A 20,067-nucleotide genomic window follows, 5' to 3' on the forward strand; every position below is an offset into this window, starting at 1 on the left:
CGCTCAAATTCTGCTCAGATTGGGCAGACAATGTAGATGTTGGGGGCAGAGAAAGGTTGGGTGTGCTGGATTTCAACATGGCTGATCTTTTTGCCAATCAAACGTCAATGTTCGTAACCTGAAGAATAGCAGTTGGATGATTGATTACTAGAACAAAGACTATTGTCTGAGATGCTTCCCTATAGCACAGTCCTACACACCAGAGAGTAGACCGACAAACCAGGAAATTACACTTTATTACACAAATCATACAACAAATTCTTACACGTAGTATATGTACAGGTAAAAAATATCTGATCACAGTAATAACATGTTATAAAAGCATCCATGCCATTCGGCAGCCAAGAAAGGCGATTAAATTTCACCTTCAAGCAGTCTATACACATTAACCCCTTCGGAACCAAACGTTTTTTTAGTAATTTTGGGTTTATCATTTTGTGTTGTCTTTTTGAATAATGTTTGTTTTGCGAATTTTTTTCCTTAAAACATTTTTTTATATTTTATGTTTTTAAATATTTATGGTTTTAACATACATTGTTGGAACACTATCAAAACCTTCCAAAAGGTATTACTATTACTATCGCTACCCTTTTTTATGACTTTATTAATGGTGAAATGTTGTACCCCCTAAGAATCTATTTATGTGCTCCCTCCAATTCTGAGTAGAATGGAAAATCCCTTTAAACAATTAAAAGCTCTCATTGTTATGGGTGTCAAGCCAAGGGTAGAGATTATTATTTTTTTTATTTTTTTATTTTTTATTTTTACTCTTTTCTTATAGGAGGAGCACCTCTTGGACATTTCTTGCCTTTTTAGTCTATAGAGAAGGTGAGGAGTAATCAATGCTCTTCTTACATTGTAAATAAGGAAACCATATAGCGTGTTGTCTGAGGTTTTTGAAAAATTGCCAAGCCTTTATAATAATAATTTTAATTTTGAAGGAAACATTATGCAACTAAAGTTATAAATAAAGTTTTTCAGCAAAGTCTGGAACATGAAACATACAATGAGTTTCATTATCTGAAGGTTTGTGCGCTGTGAAAGTGAGGACTTAAAGGGAATGTGTCATCAGAAAATTATCCAATGTATAAATCAAATTTTTTTAAAGAATTTTTTCTAATTTACCATTTTACTACAAATATTATAAAATCTAAAATCCTGAAGTCTTGCACTTTTCATTCTAACCGCTAAGGCTGTTTTATATAGATCACTCCAGCTGTCTCCTGCTTATCATCATAGACAGGAATACAATGAAAGGTGACACGAATAAATAGATAAAATGGGATTTTCATAATAGGAGATGATCATACTGAACCTCCCTGAAGAATGACCTCGGCACTGGTCACATGTTCCTATTCTAATAAATAGGGTCAGCTCCAGACCGTTGTGCTTATGTCCATGGGGCTTACCGTAAAGCATAACTTGATACACTGGTTGAAGCAGTTTGGACAAGATGGCTGCTCCCATAAGGTTCTATTCCTGACACAAATACTATGTGTGAACACAGCCCTTAAAGTAAATGTGCCACCTTGCCATTTGTTTTTTTAACTGATTAAGACCAGATACTAAAACATGTTCTTTTTTCCTTATCTTTTTCTACTTTTTTTAAGTACATTACGATGGGGGCAGCCATCTTGCCTAAGCTATTTTTGTTTTCTGTTCATAAGAAAAGATGACAAAATCTAACAGAGAATGCAGGTAGGAGAGCATGACTAGGACAACCCAGTCTCCACAATAATAACATGGGCCAGGGTAACAAAATCACCATGAACATAGATACAATGAACCCTATCCTTTGTATAGAATATGGGCATGCTCTGTGAATGTACAGTATCAGATAGCTTTATTTATAACATTTGTCGCTCAATGTTTCCTTCAGAATTAAGATCTGTTATTTTAAAGGGCTTAACCTCTGTCTACAGGTATCTTTGAAGGGGAAATCCAGACAAAATGAACTTCCGGCACACATGTGTTAGATCAGGGATGGGAAGCCTTCGGCCTTCCAGCTATTGCAAAACTACAATTCCCAGCATGCCCGGACAGCCAAAGCAGCTTCAGCTGTGCAGGCATGGGTGTAATTGTAGTTTTCCAAAAGTTGGAAAGACGAAGGTTCCTCATCCCTGTGTAAGAAACTTGTGAGAAGATGACATTAGTGAAGTCTATGATCTCACACCACCTTTAAATGTTCTTTGTTACCCATAGCAACCCATAGCAATCAGCTTTGGAATATTCTCTGCTCTGATAAAGTATAAGCTGAGCTGTGATTGGTTGCTAGGGGCAACACAGAACATTCCTAGTATAAAACTTCTTTATAAATATAGATCTTTATACAGTATGTCTGTCTGTCATGAAATTATATTTATTATCTGTTTTCCCATATACCTTGTATATAGACATCCAGCAAAAAAAACAAAAAAACGTAATATGCCATCCATATTGGTTACAGTTAAATAGTTGTAAACAGTCCCGATTCTAAGGAGACAGCCCCGGCAAAACCATGTCCCGGGTACGTCCTGGGAAGCCCCGCCCCCTTCCAGCGCGAGTGATGTTACTCTTACAGAGCAGGGAGAGGAGTCCCTGGGGAACAAGCTGAACTATACTGGTGAGGTAAGTAGCTTTTTTTTTTTTTTCTTTTAAATACAGATGAAGGGACAAGAGGATGCTGAAGGGGGTACTGGTATGATGATGAAGGGACAGGAGTAGCATGAAGCGGGAAGTAGAATGAGGATGGAGGGGCAGGAGGATGAGAGGGGTAGTACTATGATGATGGAAGGGCAGGAGGATGGAGGGGGAAGTAGTACGATGATGGAGGGGCAAGGAGGATGATGAAGGGGTAGTAATATGATGATGGAGGGGCAGGAGGATGAAGAGGGTAGTACTATGATGATGGAAGGGCAGGAGGATGAAGAGGGTAGTACTATGAAGATAGCAGGGCAGGAGGATGAAGGGGGTAGTAGTATGATGATGATGGAGGGGCAGGAGGATGATGAAGTGGTAGTAATATGATGATGGAGGGGCAGGAAGATGAAGGGGGTAGTAGTATGATGATGGAGAGGCAGAAGGATAATGAAGGGGTAGTAATATGATGATAGAGGAGTAGTAGGATGAAGGGGGTAGTAGTATGATGATATGGGATGCAGCTGCATCATATGGGCATAAACTACCAGTATGTACAGTGAGTCAGTAGAATACTATCTGAGTCTCAGCCTGCTCTGAGTGGAGTGTGTAATATACTGGGGACCTGAAACTGGGGGTGTAATATACTGGGGACCTGAAACTGGGGTGTATAATATACTGGGGACCTAATACTGGGGTGTGTAATGCTCCTTTTGTGTTGTTCTGACTGTAAATTCTAACTGGAAAATTTTGAACCCACACCCATGATAGGCCACACCCCCTTTTACCGCTATAGTGTCCCTGTAAAAAAATTTCAAATGTTGGCAACTATGACAGTTATTTACATCTCTATAGACTCCAGTAAAGCAGGTTGCATCCATAGTACTGTGTAACTAGCTGTATTTTCCATTCGGAAAAGAAGAGTGATAATCCCAACTCAGCTGTCCATGGACTATACTGGTTGTTGCTCTATGAACTGATGACAAAGCAAGATTGAGAAAAAAAAAAAAAAAAAAAAATATATATATATATATATATATATATATATATATATTACCAGTCACCAGTCACTGCTACCAGTCACTGAGTTGTGTAAGAGTCTCGAGTCTTGACTCTCCTTTATTAATAGTGTCGGGGAAAAAAAGGATCGAGTTTATTCTAGTAGAAGGAAACTATTCCACTACCTTTCGAACACTCATGCACAGTAAGTTGAGCCAAGCCTGAATGTATATCGTGTCTGGAGGAATAGCTGTAAGCAAAACAAGCTCTCGACGTAAAGTTATCCAATGTGTAGCCAAAAGGGTACTCCGGCGATTTTTTTTTCTCTTTCAGATCAACTGTTGTGAGAAAGTTATATAGATTAGTAATTTACTTCTCCAGGCTTCCAGTACTTATCAGCTGCTGAATGTCCTGCATGGTGTGGTGTATTATTTCCAGTCTGACACAGTGCTAAAACAGGAGAAGGTTTTCTATAGGGATTTGCTACTGCTCTGGACAGTTCCTGTCAAAGACAAAAATGGCAGCAGAGAGCACTTTGTCAGACTAGAAAGAATACAGCACTTCCTGTAGGATATACAGCAGTTGATAAGTACTGGAATAAAAATTAAGTAACTTTCTGACATCAGCTGATTTAAAAGAATTTTTACTCTGGCGTTCCCCTTTAAAACCATTTAGCCCTTATGCACACTACAAAATTTTGGCTTACTAAGTTACATGAAGCCATAACATTCATAAAAGCCCTTCTTTTTGATTAGATTCATATGTGCTATGTTCTATCGGACTGCATTCATCCAATAATATGGGCCATGTAGAGGCACCATATGGATCATGTGCATCCATAAAGGCTCCACTTACTAGTATCTGCACACAACATAACACAAAGCAATACAGAATAACATCTATGTGTGTAAAAATATACACTACATCGGATTATTTCCTATCAATAATTTTTATATTTAATTTCACACCACATCGCGTAAAATGACAGAGCTACAACGTTGCCTCAGACCTATTTATAGCCTTATTATTTGCCGTACAAAAAAATAAAATGAAAATCTAATCAGGTCATATATCACAGAAATTAGAATTTCTTATATCTCCATCCACCTGCCAGCAAGTATTGTCTCCTTAAAAATTACCGTACAAAATTTCCACCTTAAGGCACAGTAGAATGTCACCCACACGACATGTCATAGGTTAAGCCTTCAAGGTTTGCAATCACACCATAATCCAAGGCTGGCGTGATGCCATTCTATAAGTTCCAATGGCTCAGTGATTGGACCCTTCATAATCCATAGTTCAAGAACAGTGCAAGCAGATGGCATTTCCATACATTCAAAGATGGACCATCCTCCATTATATTTGGACCATGCAATACAGATGGCTAAACATATTGGCTTTTTGAGTACAAACTTGAAGTCTTCCTCGGCACCGCTGTCTGTCGGGTGACATTTGACGCCACTGATTTTCGGGGTAAAGAATATTTGAACTTCTTCTCACCAGAGCAACACGAGCAGCATAAAATGCCTCCGCCAGCCACCAGACATAGCGCCGTGGCCCAACCTATGTAGAGAGCGTCTCCAAGTTCTCTCTTCTGGGCTGCATTCACCAAAGGATTGTAGAAGTCTCTGATAATCTGGTTGGCTGTCCAGGAAACTGGAATCAATACAAGGATACCAGACAGGATGAAAGAAATTCCTGCCACTAGGAGTATGATCCTTTTGGACTTCTCGTTGTCTTCTGCGCAGTTGGTGCATTTCATGCCAATGACGGCAATCATGAAGGCGATGAATGACAAGACCACCGCGATGCACATCAACGCTCTACCTGCTTGCAAATCCGGGGTGAGCGCCAGCAACGAGTCGTACATTTTGCATTGCATTCGTATGTTGGCTTGTCGGAAACAGTTCATCCATAGTCCTTCCCAGAGGGACTCAAAAACAATAATATTGTTCTCGATGAAAGCCGTCACCCTCCATTGAGGCATGCCCGTCACCGCACAAGTGCCAATAACACCAATGCATCCTAGCACCAGTCCGGCTATTTGCACGGGGCCTTGATCCATGATGTTTGAGCAGTGGCTGTGTCGTAGAAGATGCTGGAAGACGGGTCTCAGGTGCACAAGACAAACACAATAAGATCTCCACTGAGAAACGCTGCAGAACACGTCTCAGCCACCTGCTACCAACTCCAATCCAGCAGAGACTGGCTGGAATTTTATGTACTGAACTGTTTCTAAAATTGAAATACCACCAAGTGGAGCAAAAGTACCTGTTTATCAGGTTGAGCGAGTTTACTGGCCAATGACATGATAGCTTAAAGGGGAGTGGTTAGGACCAACAAAGGATTCTTCATTTCAATAACTGTTTCCTCTGCGCTCGTACCTGCCTTCTCTCATGTAGTACATCACAACAGTGGACAGGGCGAACAAGTGTGGTGGAGGGCAGTCTACACATACACAATTCATCCACCGCTTGAATAAACAGCAACTATTTCCAGCAACATGGACAACTTCCAAAAATCTGCAGCCGTACTATAAAAGAGAAAGAAAAAAAAAAAAAAGAAGGTGATAAGCTGTCGCTGGAAAACAGGTCTCCGTGCCCGAGAAACCACATTCTTTTGTATTGCACTCAGCTGATTGGACAGATAGAGATTTTTGAAGAATAACAAATCCATTTGAAAACACAAAAAGTAAGAAAAGAAACGACAAGAGAGCAAATGGTTTACAAGGCAGGTGAAGGTTCAACGTAGCAGAGGAAAAAGAGGAAGAGTAAGATATGATGTAATTCCACTCTCTAATGAATTAGCTCGACATGATGTTTGTTTAGTTTTTTTTTTCAGAGAAAGTTGTTTCTTTGGTGACAAACAAGTAAGAGCAACTTCAAACAGCACAAAGATAAAAATTATCTCCAAAGAGGTCCTAGTGCACGTGACCCATTTTCATGATTAAGGAATAATTTATATACGCTTGACCCCTATGTCCACCGACATTATTTGTGGCCCCATACACCTTGCACTGCCGGCTGAGCCCACTGGTTGACTTTGGTATAAAATGTGTGGAGACCTTTAAAGCCCCAGTTCATCAAACAAAAAATATTGCTCCCAAAACCTTTCCCCCTGCTAGGCGCTGGCACGTAGACTCACCACAGGTGATTGGTGTCCCACGGCACAGCTTAATTCTGGTCCTACGGCGCCGTTTAAATCATGCGTGCGCTCATGTCATTTGCTGTTGTGACCCCTCTTCTGTCTCCTGCGATTGAACGCCGGAAGTCACGCTTTACAATGCAATCTCTATAGGAGAGCGTGACTTCCGGTGTGCAATCACAGGAGAGGGGTCACAGCAGCGGATGACACTGCGGCACCAAAATGACGCCGCACCACAGGACACTGATCATTTGTGGTGAGTATACACGCCAGCGCCTAGCGGGGGGGGGGATTAAAGCTTCTTTAAGCCCTGTGGTCCCAAGTTTTCATTTGGTATAAAGCAGCAGTAAAGGGTGCACACTGCTGGTATTATTATCTGGCTGTCTTTACCAGTCCTATAGAGCATCAGCTATATACAGCATCATGCCCCTATAAGCACATACTTATTCCCTATTGCCAGGACTTGTGAATGAGAGTTAAAAGTGGGTCGACTCCTTTAACCACTTTACTATTAGGGCAGTGTACAGTAATATTATTTGAAAACTGTGCAAACTAAGCCTACACATTGCACCATCAGACTACTGAAATCTTGTGTGCTTAGATATGTTTCTTAGCAAAAATCTGAATAAATATAAGAAGTGCTGTCACAGTTACACAAGCAGAACACGAGCTGTCAGAGAAAGTGTCACCTAAAGCTCAGGTCACCACCCGAGGAGATAAAGATCTCCTATCACTTATATGATCCTCTTCTTGTCTAGGAAAGCTCTTTATCGCAGCGCTGACCTTTGGTTGCTTGACATCTTTGTATGTCGTCCAAATGGAAACTGTCCTTGGAGATTAAAATATTTGACACCAAGCATCAATCTTGGGGCTGAAATACGTCTTGTATGACTTGAAAGACAAGCTGAGCCAAAAAGTGACATTGGATATTATTTTTACCAACTCAATCACATAAGGAATCCTTCTGAAATACATTATTACACTTATTATTATTATTATTATTGTTATTATTATTATTTATTAATTATATTATTATACTTTTATTTGTTGCTTTAGGCTACGTTCACACAGAGCAAAAGGGGCGAATTACGCGAGGAAATATTTCCACCTGAAATCAACTGACGCTGAATTCCAAGCAGAATATAAGCAGAATGTAGCAGAATCCCTGCGTATTCCGCTAGGAAAGTGTTCAGCTCGTAATTCGCTCTTGACAAATTCAGCGCGGAATACTCGAGGAATCCACGCTGAATCCGCATGCATTGAGCGCTGAAATTCAGCGAGTATTTGGTGAGTAAACTAGACTATACCAGAATATATACTAGAATCCTCCTTCCCCCTTTTTTCCCCATTTCCGCGCTGATTCAGCACATAATTTCCGCTTGTATTACGCTTGTATTACGCGCTGAATACACGCGTATTCCGCGCTGAAACAGAAAATCAGAGTCCCATTGGTTTGTATAGGCTTCCGCTAGCGGAAGAATGAACATGTTTATTCTTCTAGCGGAAAGCGGATTAGTTCAGTGCGGAAATTCCACCGTGTGAACTGCAGAGCAAAATTTCCATTCAACACAATGGAAATTAGCTCTGCATCTATTTTAACGGCTGAAATTTCAGCGCAAAAATTCAGCTGCTTTTGCTCTGTGTGAACGAGCCCCTAGGGTACAAACACACACACTGTATACGCAGCAGATCTGCAGCAGATTTGATGGTGCAGATTTGATGCTGTGTTCAGTTATTTAGATCTAATCTGCTGCATATCTGCTGCGATACGCAGCAGAAAATACGCTGCGTATACGGTGTGTGTGTTTGTACCCTTAGGGTAGCTTCACACACATCGTATGGCAGCGGATTTCATCTAAATAACTGAACACAGCATCAAATCCGCACCATCAAATCTGCTGCGGATCTGCTGCAGATCTGGTGTGTGTGAAGGCACCCTTAGTCTTATATTTATATTTATATTTTATACCTGTCAATCCTCAGAGATGGAAAAGAAAGAGATACACACAATGCTCTGACTACAGCAAAATATTAAATTGTCACAATGCTTCCATAACTATGCCAGCCTCTGTGTGCTATTCTAGACAGTGTCAGTACTAGCCACTGTGCTACCCATTATAGTAGGATAAGATAAATCTTCACCACTAGGTGTCTCCCTTCTCTGCAGCCTGCTGTCCACTACATGTTGTCTGGGGAAATCTGTCTCTATTAAAGAGAAACTCTAGTGAAAATTTTCACTAATCACTTGCTGTATCTCTTACATACCCGTACCGATTGGGAGATAGACCTGGCTCTGTGTCACGTGATCAGTTGGACTGATCAGTCGGGCTTCACAGAGCTCCATTATAAGTCCGACTGATGACGTGACACAGAGTGCTTAGCACGATCTTCTCCTAGATCTATCCCCCGATCTGTAAAGGTCTGAACACCCAGACCCAGACCAATCAAAACTTTTGACATGTCTCTATGACATGTAAAAAGTTTTGGGAAACGACAATGACACTTTAACAAGTGTGATTGATCATAGTCGAATAGTGATAGCCCCAGTTTCTATGTGAAAGTGACAGTCATAGGTCCCCAATAACAATAAGTGGCATAGTGCCTCTATAGTAGTAATAACAGCAACAGTCCCCCCATAATAACATTAGTCACACTGTTGCATAACCATGACCGTAATATTGCCCCCATAACAGACATGGTGCTTCTATGTCAGTGACAGGAATAGTGCCCCCATAGCAGTGGCATAGCATGTTTTTGCAATGCTTGTCCTTAGTAAATAGAAAGTTATAGTGCTTCACAAACTCCACTAAACTATATAAGCCTTGTTATATCTGTGTCCCACGTGAGGACCCCATGGAGGGTGACCATGTCCTATATTGGGCCAGTGTGATAAATCCCTTCCATGTACAAGATGGGAACAATGAGCAGAGATGCTTCAGCAGGTGAATATGACCGCACGCAGCTCTGGAGCCTCGAAGTCTGGTGCAGTCACAGCTTAGAATGAGCTTTGTGCATCTGCCAAAGTATTAAGAAACTAGATCCCGCTCTACCTGTTAATGTATCGCCAGCATGAGATGAACGCATGGCTGCTCTCTCCTCCTGCTCAGGGTTGTGGATTGGTCTTGTCTCTTCTTATCTCAGACCTATAAACATATTTACACAAAACGGGAGGCTGATGTTTTGTATACTGAGGGCCGATCACTGATATCTACTATTATAGGCTGAAGCCTTCAGTATCTGCAGTCAGTGGGGGGGGGGGGGCTATGTTGTCTGCTGATATGTAGTGTCGTACCAAATATAACTATTAATGATCAGTTATTATAATATATATAAAAATAAAAAAATAAATCTCCTCCCATGTTCCTTGATGTTTGTGTTACTTGGCATCAGATCCGGCACAGGTCATGTGATTCGACATTACAATGTGTCTAGCAGGACTGTGTGGACTTCAAAGTGTATTTTATTATTCTGATATATCTAGATAAAGAAGATTGGCCTTGTTTTGTGTAAACAGCTGCTAAGCATGTATCTCAATGACTACAAGAAATACATAGTCTTCCATTTGTCCCTTAAAAAGATGTGTCATCAGAAAATGACCTAATGTTTAAAGGGTAACTTTTAGAGATGAGCGAGTAGTGAAATATTTGACATCGATTAGGCATCGATGTTCGACTATTCGAACGAGTATTTGATCCCATTATAGACTATGGGGAAAAAATTTACGGCACTTGAAAATCCAAATTCGACCACTTAAAGGTCACCAAGTCCCCCATGAAACCTCCCTAAATGATGCAAACACCTCCGGAATGACACTGGGACATTAGGGGGAGCATGCCTGGGTGCACCCAACACCCCAAAATCGCAGTATAATGCCACTCTCTGCAGTTGGGAAGGAAAAATATTTGCGAACGCTTTACGAACATTTATGGCAATGTTCACACATTTTGTTCGTATTTCTTGCGCAGCGTTACATACATGATTCCAATGTGCATCCGCAGAGCGGCATGTTATTTGCGCGTATCACGCCTAATGCTGTACGAACGTTACTGGAACAGTATGTATGACGTGCCTTTTTCTGGCCTACTGGAACAATATGTATCACGTGCCTTTTACTGGACTACTGGAACAGTATATATCAGGTGCCCTTAGTGGGCTACTGGAACAATATGTATAACGTGCCCTTAGTGGTGTTAAACAGGGACACTATAAGTCACTTGTACACACAGGGTACTGGAATGAATACAGCTGCTGATGCTGCTGCTGTTATATCATCTATTTCTTAGCACTGAGAAGTACTTTGGATTCAGAGATGACTTTTTCACTTGATCTTAGCCCTGAAAAGGACTTTTGGGTTCTGTAGTAAGCCTGCCTAACCAAAACGCTACTAAAACCTATCTCTCCCTGCTCCAAGATACTTCCCTGGCTAGGTTGAAAGCTCATCTGTAGTCGAAAGGCGGGAGCCAAGTATTTAAGATTCGAGGTCATGTGGTTCAGCTATTCAATGAGGGTATACGCCTCTTTCATGCTGCAAGCGTACTCCCAGGGTCTCTTACGGCCTCCCTGCATGGTCATTGGATTAAAAAAAGCGCCAACTGCGATGGGAGGGCTTTCCAATATTTCCCGCGTATTTGCCACACTACTCGATTGAATTAGAATCTTTCGAATACCGCAGTGGTTTGGAGTAGTGGTGCACTGTGGCTTGAGACCACTCCCAGTGCACCAAATGGCAAAACAGATTTCATTAGGAAAAGTACCAATGTGTCCAGGGTCACCTCACCTATTATCACATATCAGGTCTGGAGGTTATAGATTCCCTTTAAGTTAAAATGAACTGACATCTTCAGCTCTTTATAACCTGCATACAGTAGGTTACCAGGGGGCAGTGTTGGACTGGGGGAAATGATCCTGGGGGCCCACCAATGAAGAATCAGTGAGGAGCAACATGTCAGTCAGTGTAAGTGCAGGTTCTAAAGCTGGGGGCCCACCAGAGGATTCTCCTGTCCTCTGGTGGGCCATTCCGACACTGACAGCAGGACTAATCTGGGCAATAACATTAAATATGTGTTCAATATGTCTATGAAAAACTACTGGTTATAATGGAGACTTTAAACTATAAAAGAAGATGTTTCTCCAGTGCAAAGTACTACTGAATTTTTCAACTCCATTATTACATGGAGCAATTAACAATAGATCCATTAAATAAATAGAAAGTTGGAAGCAGTGTTATCTGAAGGCAAGGTTATCTGGGCCTAGGGTTATCTGAGCGCAGTGTTGTCTGGGCGTAGCGCTGTCTGGACTCGTGTTATCAGAACAAAGGGTTATCTGAGTGCGGAAATATCTGGATGTAGGGTTATCTGAATCCTGGGTTATCTGGACATAGACTTATCTGAACACAGGGTTATCTGAGGGTGACGTTATCTGGGTCTTCAGTATTATATTAATTGGAAATCTGCTATAAGTGATTTGCTTTTCTGTTTTTATTCCATTAGAAAACACTTTAAAGGGGAATTATCAGCAGGTTAAACAAATCTGATCAGCTGATACTGTATGTCCGTGGCACAGGGGAGGAACGTATGTCTTTTACCTTCCTCCTCGCTGCAGTTCCCTTGCTGTTAGCAGTGTAATCCTCAGTCTGGAGCACCCTAGGAGCACTGCCCCTCTCCCCCCCAGAGCGTCAATCCAGCCCACCCGCAGGTGCGATGGGAGCGGGGCAGTGCTCCTAACGGTGCTTCAGACCGAGGATTACACTGCTAACAGCATGGCAACAGAGCTGAGACTTACCTTCATCCTCGGCATCTCCACCAGATATCAGCTGGTTATATTCATCTAGACAGCACAACTCTTGTCTCCAGTTTGAGTGTAGGTTTTGTGACTCAGTTCTATTAAAGTGAAGTGAACAGATGTTTCACCTTGTTTTACAAAGTTTTTGCTAGGCTATTTGGATGCTGAAAAGGTTATTTTAGAAAAAAAGATATTTTTAGGCCATGTTCACACACTGTGCAAACAACAGCTGTTCCACTTGAACGGCTGTTATTTTACGCTACCTATGGCCGGAATTAATTATCATGATCATTAATTCCGGAAGTAGGTAATGCTTAACAATGGCTGTTCACGCGGAATGGCCGTTGTTTGTACAGATTGTGAACATGGCCTAAAGATGTATATCTGGGAAAAAGGAGAAGTAAAAGGGAACTAATCAGCACAGTTGTGCTGATATGGTTCCCTGCTGCACAGCATAGATCTGATGTGCAGCTCCCCGAAGCTACCAGCTATGGCTGTGGCGGTACAGCAGAGAAAAGGTCATTTTATTCCCCCGCATGAAGACAGGTGAGGGGTGCCACTAGTCACCTGGGGAGAGAAACACCTGTAACTAGTCACAGCTCTCTGCCTGTCAGCACGCTCTGTGGGGATGATTGACAAGTAGAGAGACCACTGACCAGTCCTCGGCTTATGATTATGGAGTAGAGCTGTCGTGAACCAGGTAGGCAGGAACCAAGAACAAAAAGTGCAGATGGTGTTGTATCCACCTCAATGGAACATACTTGTCTGCAAGCTTCCACGTGATGAACCACATAGGCAAATCCACTGATGGATGTGTTTAATAGAACAACTTAAAATCATTAAAAATAACCAAAAACATCTCAAACAGTCATCATGAGGCTTCCTCAAAAGAGACTGTCTATATACCTATATACCATCTAGACACTAATAGACTCCTCCTCTTCCAACACACGTTATATGCTAACAACATTTTCAGTACCCTAAATATACATTCATGTTATACACTAAAAGTATTATCAAATGTAGAACAAGTCCACAAAAGAAATCCTCTGGGCAAAAAGTCTGAGAAGAAAGTCCACAAATAAATGACAGTACTAAATATTATATCTATATGGAAGGCACATATATGCATTGTGTGCGGTATCGGTGCCGTGGACACACCAAATCGCCACCAAACCGCACCCTTATGTGCACATGCTATCTGCTCCTTATGACTGTTTGAGCTAAAACGCGTTGTTTTAAATTGTTTTTAATTGTCTTAAGTCGTTCTATTAAAAACGTCCATCGATGGATTTACCTGTGTGCCTCATCATGTTGAAGCTTGGTGACAAGTATGCTCCATTGAGGCAGATATGATACCATCTGCACTCTACTAAACCAAAGGTTGGTTCTTGCCTACCTGGTCTAGGTCTGCTCTACTCCACTTCTGGGTCCCAGCAATTTGTCCGTTGCCGGCAAATGTTGACTTCCGCTGTGCAACGGAGAGAAATCACATTATATAGCTGATCTTAAATCGGCCCCCACGTGGTATGGGGTTAATGGTCACAAGACGTTGCATGCCACCTGCTCCTAATGCAATAACCATTCAGGGTGAAATACTCTTTGTGGTGGGACTATTAATAATTCGCATAACTTTGGGCTGTCAATGAGGGCTAATGACCAATATTTATAAAAAAAAAACAAGAATAATAATATTTACCATTGCTCCAAGATTTCCTATTAGGAGAATCCTTCTCATCAATAATTATAGACAGAATTGGATTTATTACTCAGGAGATAAATTAGACGCTGGCGCTCGGTTTCCTTAATTCAATAAAACATAAACGATGCATACAGTAGGGGCTGCGGAGAACATGGCTAAACTAATATTTCAGAGCAGTGAGAAAAGTAAAAGATTTGTTTGCTGTGTGACACCTCGTTCGTGATTGAAAGTTTGTGAACCCTTCAGAATGTTCTACATTTCTGCATACATTTTTGAAAGTGGGGAGAACAGAATCAAACGAGTCAAAAATTCAAAATTCAACTTGGGTCATTTATTGGCAAAAATTATGTTGCTACCGGAGGCTGTGACTGGCTATAGATTTACCCTGCATTTTGTAAAGTATTTGTGAGAGAGGTCATCCAGACACAAAACCCTACTATATTCCGTAGAAAATTTTGGTCTGTGCTCAGGAGATCCTGTTATACAGTGACGAAGGGTTAAGAGCCCTTAGGGCCCTATACCACCGGACGATTATCGTTCGCATAATCGTTAACAATTAACGATCTCAAACGACCGCTATTGCAAAAGACCTGAAAACGTTCACTCATTTCCATGGAACGATAATCTTTAGTTATGATTGTATTTGCGATAGTTTTTTCTTCGCTATTTCTTTGCTATTACATTCGTATCTACTGCGAACGACGTCTTATTCAATGCGAACGATTTGCAGAAGTTTTGCGAACGAGCAACGATAAAAATAGGTCCAGGTCTTATAAAGTGATCAACGATTTCTCGTTCGGTCGTTAATCGTTAACTGCATTTCAACCGAACGATTATTGTTTAGATTCGAACGATTTAACAATAATCTGAACGATAATCGTCCGGTGGAATAGGGCCCTTACTCCCCACCTTCCATGAGTTAGTTCTCACCATCTGTGACCAGTGGGGTTTTATTACTACCCCTTTGAAGACAAGCCTACGCATCCTGGAGCTACACCTAGTTCTAGTTAAGAAATTACAAAATGAGAGAAGAAAATTTTCAGGGACTTTGCGTGAAAGTGTGCCAGTGTTCTGTGATACTTCTAGGACCTTCTAGGTCTTCAGGCCAGGCAGTGGCATAGCTATAAAGATTTCTACCACTTTAACACTATATGATGCCTCCTTGCTGCCGATACCAGTAGTCACACAGACCCACTGATGCAGTGCTGGGCAGCTGCAAGGTCAAAGGGGAGAAATGCAGGAAGGTAAGGGGTGTGCTAGGGATTCCGCCAGACAGGGACAGTGCATGGATGGGTAAAATTACACTCAAATGCTCCAGTTCCACACTCGGACTAGCATCCTGTCCCCTGCCTTCTGACTGCATTGCTGTCTCTGTACATATAGGCAGAGTGCAGTATGCTGCATATGGACCCACCATTTGTTACCTGTCAAGTATAATTTTTATAACACTTTGGGGGGCATGCTAAGAATGGGGGTACACAGGGTGGATGGATGGGAGAAATGCTGAAGAGGGGGACCACAGTGTAGATGGATGGGGCTTATTGGATGACTTTCTGTGTAGTATGGGGAAATAGTGCACCAGCCTAATGGGGATACTTGCCCAATTGGAGGACTTACTTGCCTGATGGGGAAACCTCTAGTCGACTGGGGAGGGACTACCTGGCTACTGGGGGGACTACCTACCTACTGAAGTAAGAAATACCTGCCCGTTCCTAATGGGGACACTACCTACCTAATGGCATTGAAGAAGTCAAATTGCCAAGTATTTCTCCATTACTTCTTGTCTCTGGTTGACTGAATGCTATAATAACATCAAGGGCTTTCCACTTTCCTTCTACCATACACTGTACATGGTGTGGAGAACAATTATAACCATTGGTGCAATCCCCCACCCCCTTCATTGTGCCAACCTAGAGGAAAGTTGGAAGATCACTGCATCCAAGTTACACTGCTGTGACTCCTGAATTGGTGACCATTCAGGAATACAACTCAAGCCATCTCTGGGTTCTCCACTGTTTCTCAGGGCTGCCACAATGGTTACACAATGCCAAAAGTGTACCTACACATTGTAATGGAATATAGCAGAATCGTGGGAGGCTGTAGTATTTTCAATACGGAAATTACTCCTTGTTTTCCTAACCAACCTCCCACCATTATAGCCCAGAAGTTAACATTTTCAGTAACCACTCTTAGTAATACCCTGCGACTGGTAACCAAGGGCATGAGCCCATCAATCAAGACATACCTTTAAAACATGACAAAGTTGGCAAAACAAGACATGAATACTCACTCCGCTATAACACGTCCCTCGTCCTTCCTTTGCTGGATCTAAGATCTATCCTATTCCTTTTTATATAAGGGTAAAGCACTGGACATAACGCTGCAGAATGATAATATAGAAGTGGATAATGTGGTGTTATCCATGGTAAGAGGAATTATATTACTTTATTATCTGGTTGTAAAACACTTATGAAACCTGTGATGTCACATATTCGCCAAATCTGCGTCCCCTTATCTCTGTGCTAACCTTGGAGGTTAAGGTTTATAAGTACTTGCTGGTTTTATGGGGAAGGAACGTGGCGGGCGGCCATTGAGGCACAATGGGATGTTGGGAATAATTTATATTCTTGATTCCATTTAAAGGAATTCTCCACTTGGTTACCCTCTAATGACTGTATTCATAGATTTGATGCCTTCTTGTGTAATATGACACAGAAGTAATGACTCATTTCAAAGGGTGGGGGTGTTTAGTTTTTCAAATGTAACGGCTCACATCCTGAAGTCCTTCTATATTTGAATAATTTGGATAGTATTTGAGAAATTCTGCCTTCCTGCAGCCACCACTAGGTGGGGGAATAGAAGATTACCGCATACATTCTAAAAAGTTTGTATTCAATGAATTGCCCCTTGTGATGACTACAGGCAGGCGGAATTGTATTTTTGAAGATTTTTACTGAAATTAAACACAGCATTTCAAACTGACACTGGTAGATAGAGTAGGGGTTTAAAGTGTTTTTCCAGGCAGATCAGACTGATGAGGTTTCTACAGGACAACACCCGGCATCCCCGCCAATCACCTGTTTAGCACAGTAAACGGGCCTGGAAGCAGTTAGCTCAGATCACTGTATAGGGGTTGGACCTGATTACTGCATCTAAACCCTACTGCTACACAGTGAATGGGGCCAACCAGGTGTCAGCACCGTACCAATTAGTGATTGGTGGGTGACCTATCCTGTGGATTGCTCATCAGTCAGTTTTGCTGAGATACTCTAACCGCTAGGCATATATCAGAGTATGAGGCACAGGCTTAGGGTGTAAGGCATCTGGTTTAAATAACAAAACTCAAATAACAAATGTGATCCTAGTTCAATGTCTAATGCATATGTTCCCTGATGAACCCTTTGTCTATTAAATGGGAGAAACACTGCATAAACATTGCCTAAATCAATAACAATCCTACTGTAATTTCTTTTATGTAATAACTATTAAGCCATGGGACAATTGTGCCTTTCTTTAATGTAGGGAGCACTAGGTCTAAGAACTAGCGGCATCTGGAATTGACTGTATATATTGGTTTATATGCTATGGCACCATCTGGAGTAATTATGCGACCCAGCTGGCATGATTTTTGGTTGTTATCCTTGCTTGTCCCATACCTTGTACCCACACTTAGTTTTCCTGAACCAGGGGGGTAAATTTGGTCAGGGAGGAATTAGTTGGAATGGGGCCATCTTAGTGTACTCTTAGTGTACCTTCCTACTGTACTTATTTACAGAGTTAGTTTCTCTTTATCTGGTGAAACGTGTGACTGTTGTGATTTACAGCTTAACTACATGGGTGGTTTCGATGTGTGAGATGTTTTTATATGATCATCATAAAAAGTTAAGTTTTAAACCTTTAGAATTGGGTCAGTGATCCCAGTTTGGGTTTGGAGGAGTGTATTTTGCTAGGAGCAGTGGGTCATAGTTGACCACCAATGTCTTCCTGCTATAGTTATAGATTTAGATATTCTTAGTCCGAGAATCCCTTAAGTAATTCAGCAACAATTGCCTTGGCAAACATTTGTCTTGCACCATGTTACTAATTGACTTCTTGAGCAATTTTATTGGCAATGTTTCCATTCTTAATCTTCTAACATTAACCTTCTAACATTCAGTAACACACACAGCAATTTCCCAAGACTGCACACGTTGAACTATTCGGCTATTAAAAATGTGAGCTTTCCTCTAAACCTGTTCAGGAAATGCAGAAACGGTTAATAAACGTGTTGTCACTCTAAAGCCTCTTACACTCGATGTTCAGAAAAAGTTTTGCATGGGCTTTATAAGAAGAGAATGTGTCCAGGACACAAGAATAAAGCTCCCCAGCTGTATGATTCTTAGCCGAGTCACCCAGAAGCCAGGGCCACATCTGAGGCAAGATGAGCCACCTGTCTCCGGCAGCAGCTTGCAGAATCCCTGGTGGCTAATGGGGCCCCACTTGTCCCCAATGTCCCACTCATATTATAGAGGTACACTGTCCACTTATCTGTTACTGTTTTATGCTGTCGAATTTCTGCAGGAAAGCCTTAGCGGAAGAATAACTCCATAAAGATCCAAGGCTCTGTTCAGACATTGCAGTTTGATGCAATTTTCAACGCCATTTTTTATTAGTCGAAACCAGAAATGGATGCCAAGAAGACATTTATAAGAGCAGGTCACCAGCCAATAGACTTCTCATGAGTGTTTGTATAGGACAGACGGACCTTTGGGCTACTTATTTACCAGTCCAGTGTTGTGAACCGGCTAGTATCAGTTTCCGAGTGTTCCTGAAGAGCCGTCTAAACCAGCTGAACGAGAGGCAAAGGGTCACAAGAAAAATGAGTGTAGACATGATGAAACCTTATGTAATGAAACATTATGTAACACTATTGTGTAAGACCAATACAGCAATGTTTTTTACATTTTACAGATTTTCATTATATTTTATGCACATTTATGATGATGATGATAATAATGATGATGGTTATTATTATTATTATTATTATTATTATTATTGTTATCTCTCTCTGGATTAGGTGGGCTCCATAGACTTGCTGTAGAATCCATCTGCTGCAGTGAGATGGGGAGGGAAGCTCTCAGCTTTGTACTTCTCCTAACTCTATCTAATGATCGGTCGGGGTCAGAACACCCCAACAAAGGAAAACTTTGGACTTGGTATCTGTGACAAAGGTTTTAAAATTATAGCAACACTTTAAGCCAAAAAGGCTAAGGACCCTTTTACAGGAGCCAATAGGCTTCATTACTATGGGCTGATCCTTGTGCCAGCACTACAGGTAAGTGGAGCACCCACTGTATACTGTTGATATATGGAGCAGGCATTAAAGATACAACTTAAAGTAAGAGACTGGATGATGCTAAAGGTGGAGGGGGAGGGGGGAGGTTTCTCTGTATTTTTTCTTATAGTTATTAGTATTGCTGCAGCCGCTTACATTTCCAGCACAAGTTCACATGTCTCCATTGATCTTGCTCGGTTCTCATAAGACATAAGTAGAAGTGTTCAGGTCATTCTGGAGATTAAAAAGAAACATAATAAACATCTAGTGTAATGGGAAAGTAATATATTCTCATACCCGCTTATAATAACATCTGTCCTTACACTCATTCCTTTCAGTAGAAACTTGAAGATGTAATTATACAATTGTCTCAGACTTCAGCCGCCTCTTCCCCCCTTAGGGGCACGCGTAACCTTAGCAGATGATTCTATGGTAATGTATAATCCTCCCGTCATGTTTATTCCTGGTTGTTAGTATTATAAGTTGTGCACAGTCCTTATGAGGACCCTAG

At 41.4% G+C, this 20,067-nt stretch overlaps 1 protein-coding gene across 4 annotated transcripts; it reads right to left on the reverse strand.

Moving 5' to 3' along the window:
• Window positions 1-217: 217 nt before the first annotated feature.
• LOC138767321 (claudin-8-like) lies at window positions 218-16,628 on the reverse strand. 4 transcript variants are annotated; one of them, XM_069944782.1, is made up of 3 exons: window positions 16,533-16,628; window positions 7,543-7,663; window positions 218-6,148 (listed from the first exon to the last, which is right to left on the reverse strand). In XM_069944782.1, the coding sequence occupies exon 3, from the start codon at window positions 5,678-5,680 to the stop codon at window positions 5,000-5,002; it is 681 nt and encodes a 226-aa protein (XP_069800883.1). In that variant the 5' UTR covers window positions 5,681-6,148; window positions 7,543-7,663; window positions 16,533-16,628; the 3' UTR covers window positions 218-4,999. The 4 variants fall into 4 exon arrangements, with proteins under 4 accessions (XP_069800883.1, XP_069800882.1, XP_069800884.1 ...); XM_069944781.1 differs by having other exon boundaries at window positions 7,543-7,723; XM_069944783.1 differs by lacking the exon at window positions 7,543-7,663 and adding an exon at window positions 9,810-9,902 and having other exon boundaries at window positions 16,533-16,626.
• Between the last annotated feature and the right edge of the window lie 3,439 nt (window positions 16,629-20,067).

This window comes from Dendropsophus ebraccatus, chromosome 11 (genome assembly GCF_027789765.1).
Source record: "Dendropsophus ebraccatus isolate aDenEbr1 chromosome 11, aDenEbr1.pat, whole genome shotgun sequence".
Taxonomy (NCBI): domain Eukaryota; kingdom Metazoa; phylum Chordata; class Amphibia; order Anura; family Hylidae; genus Dendropsophus; species Dendropsophus ebraccatus.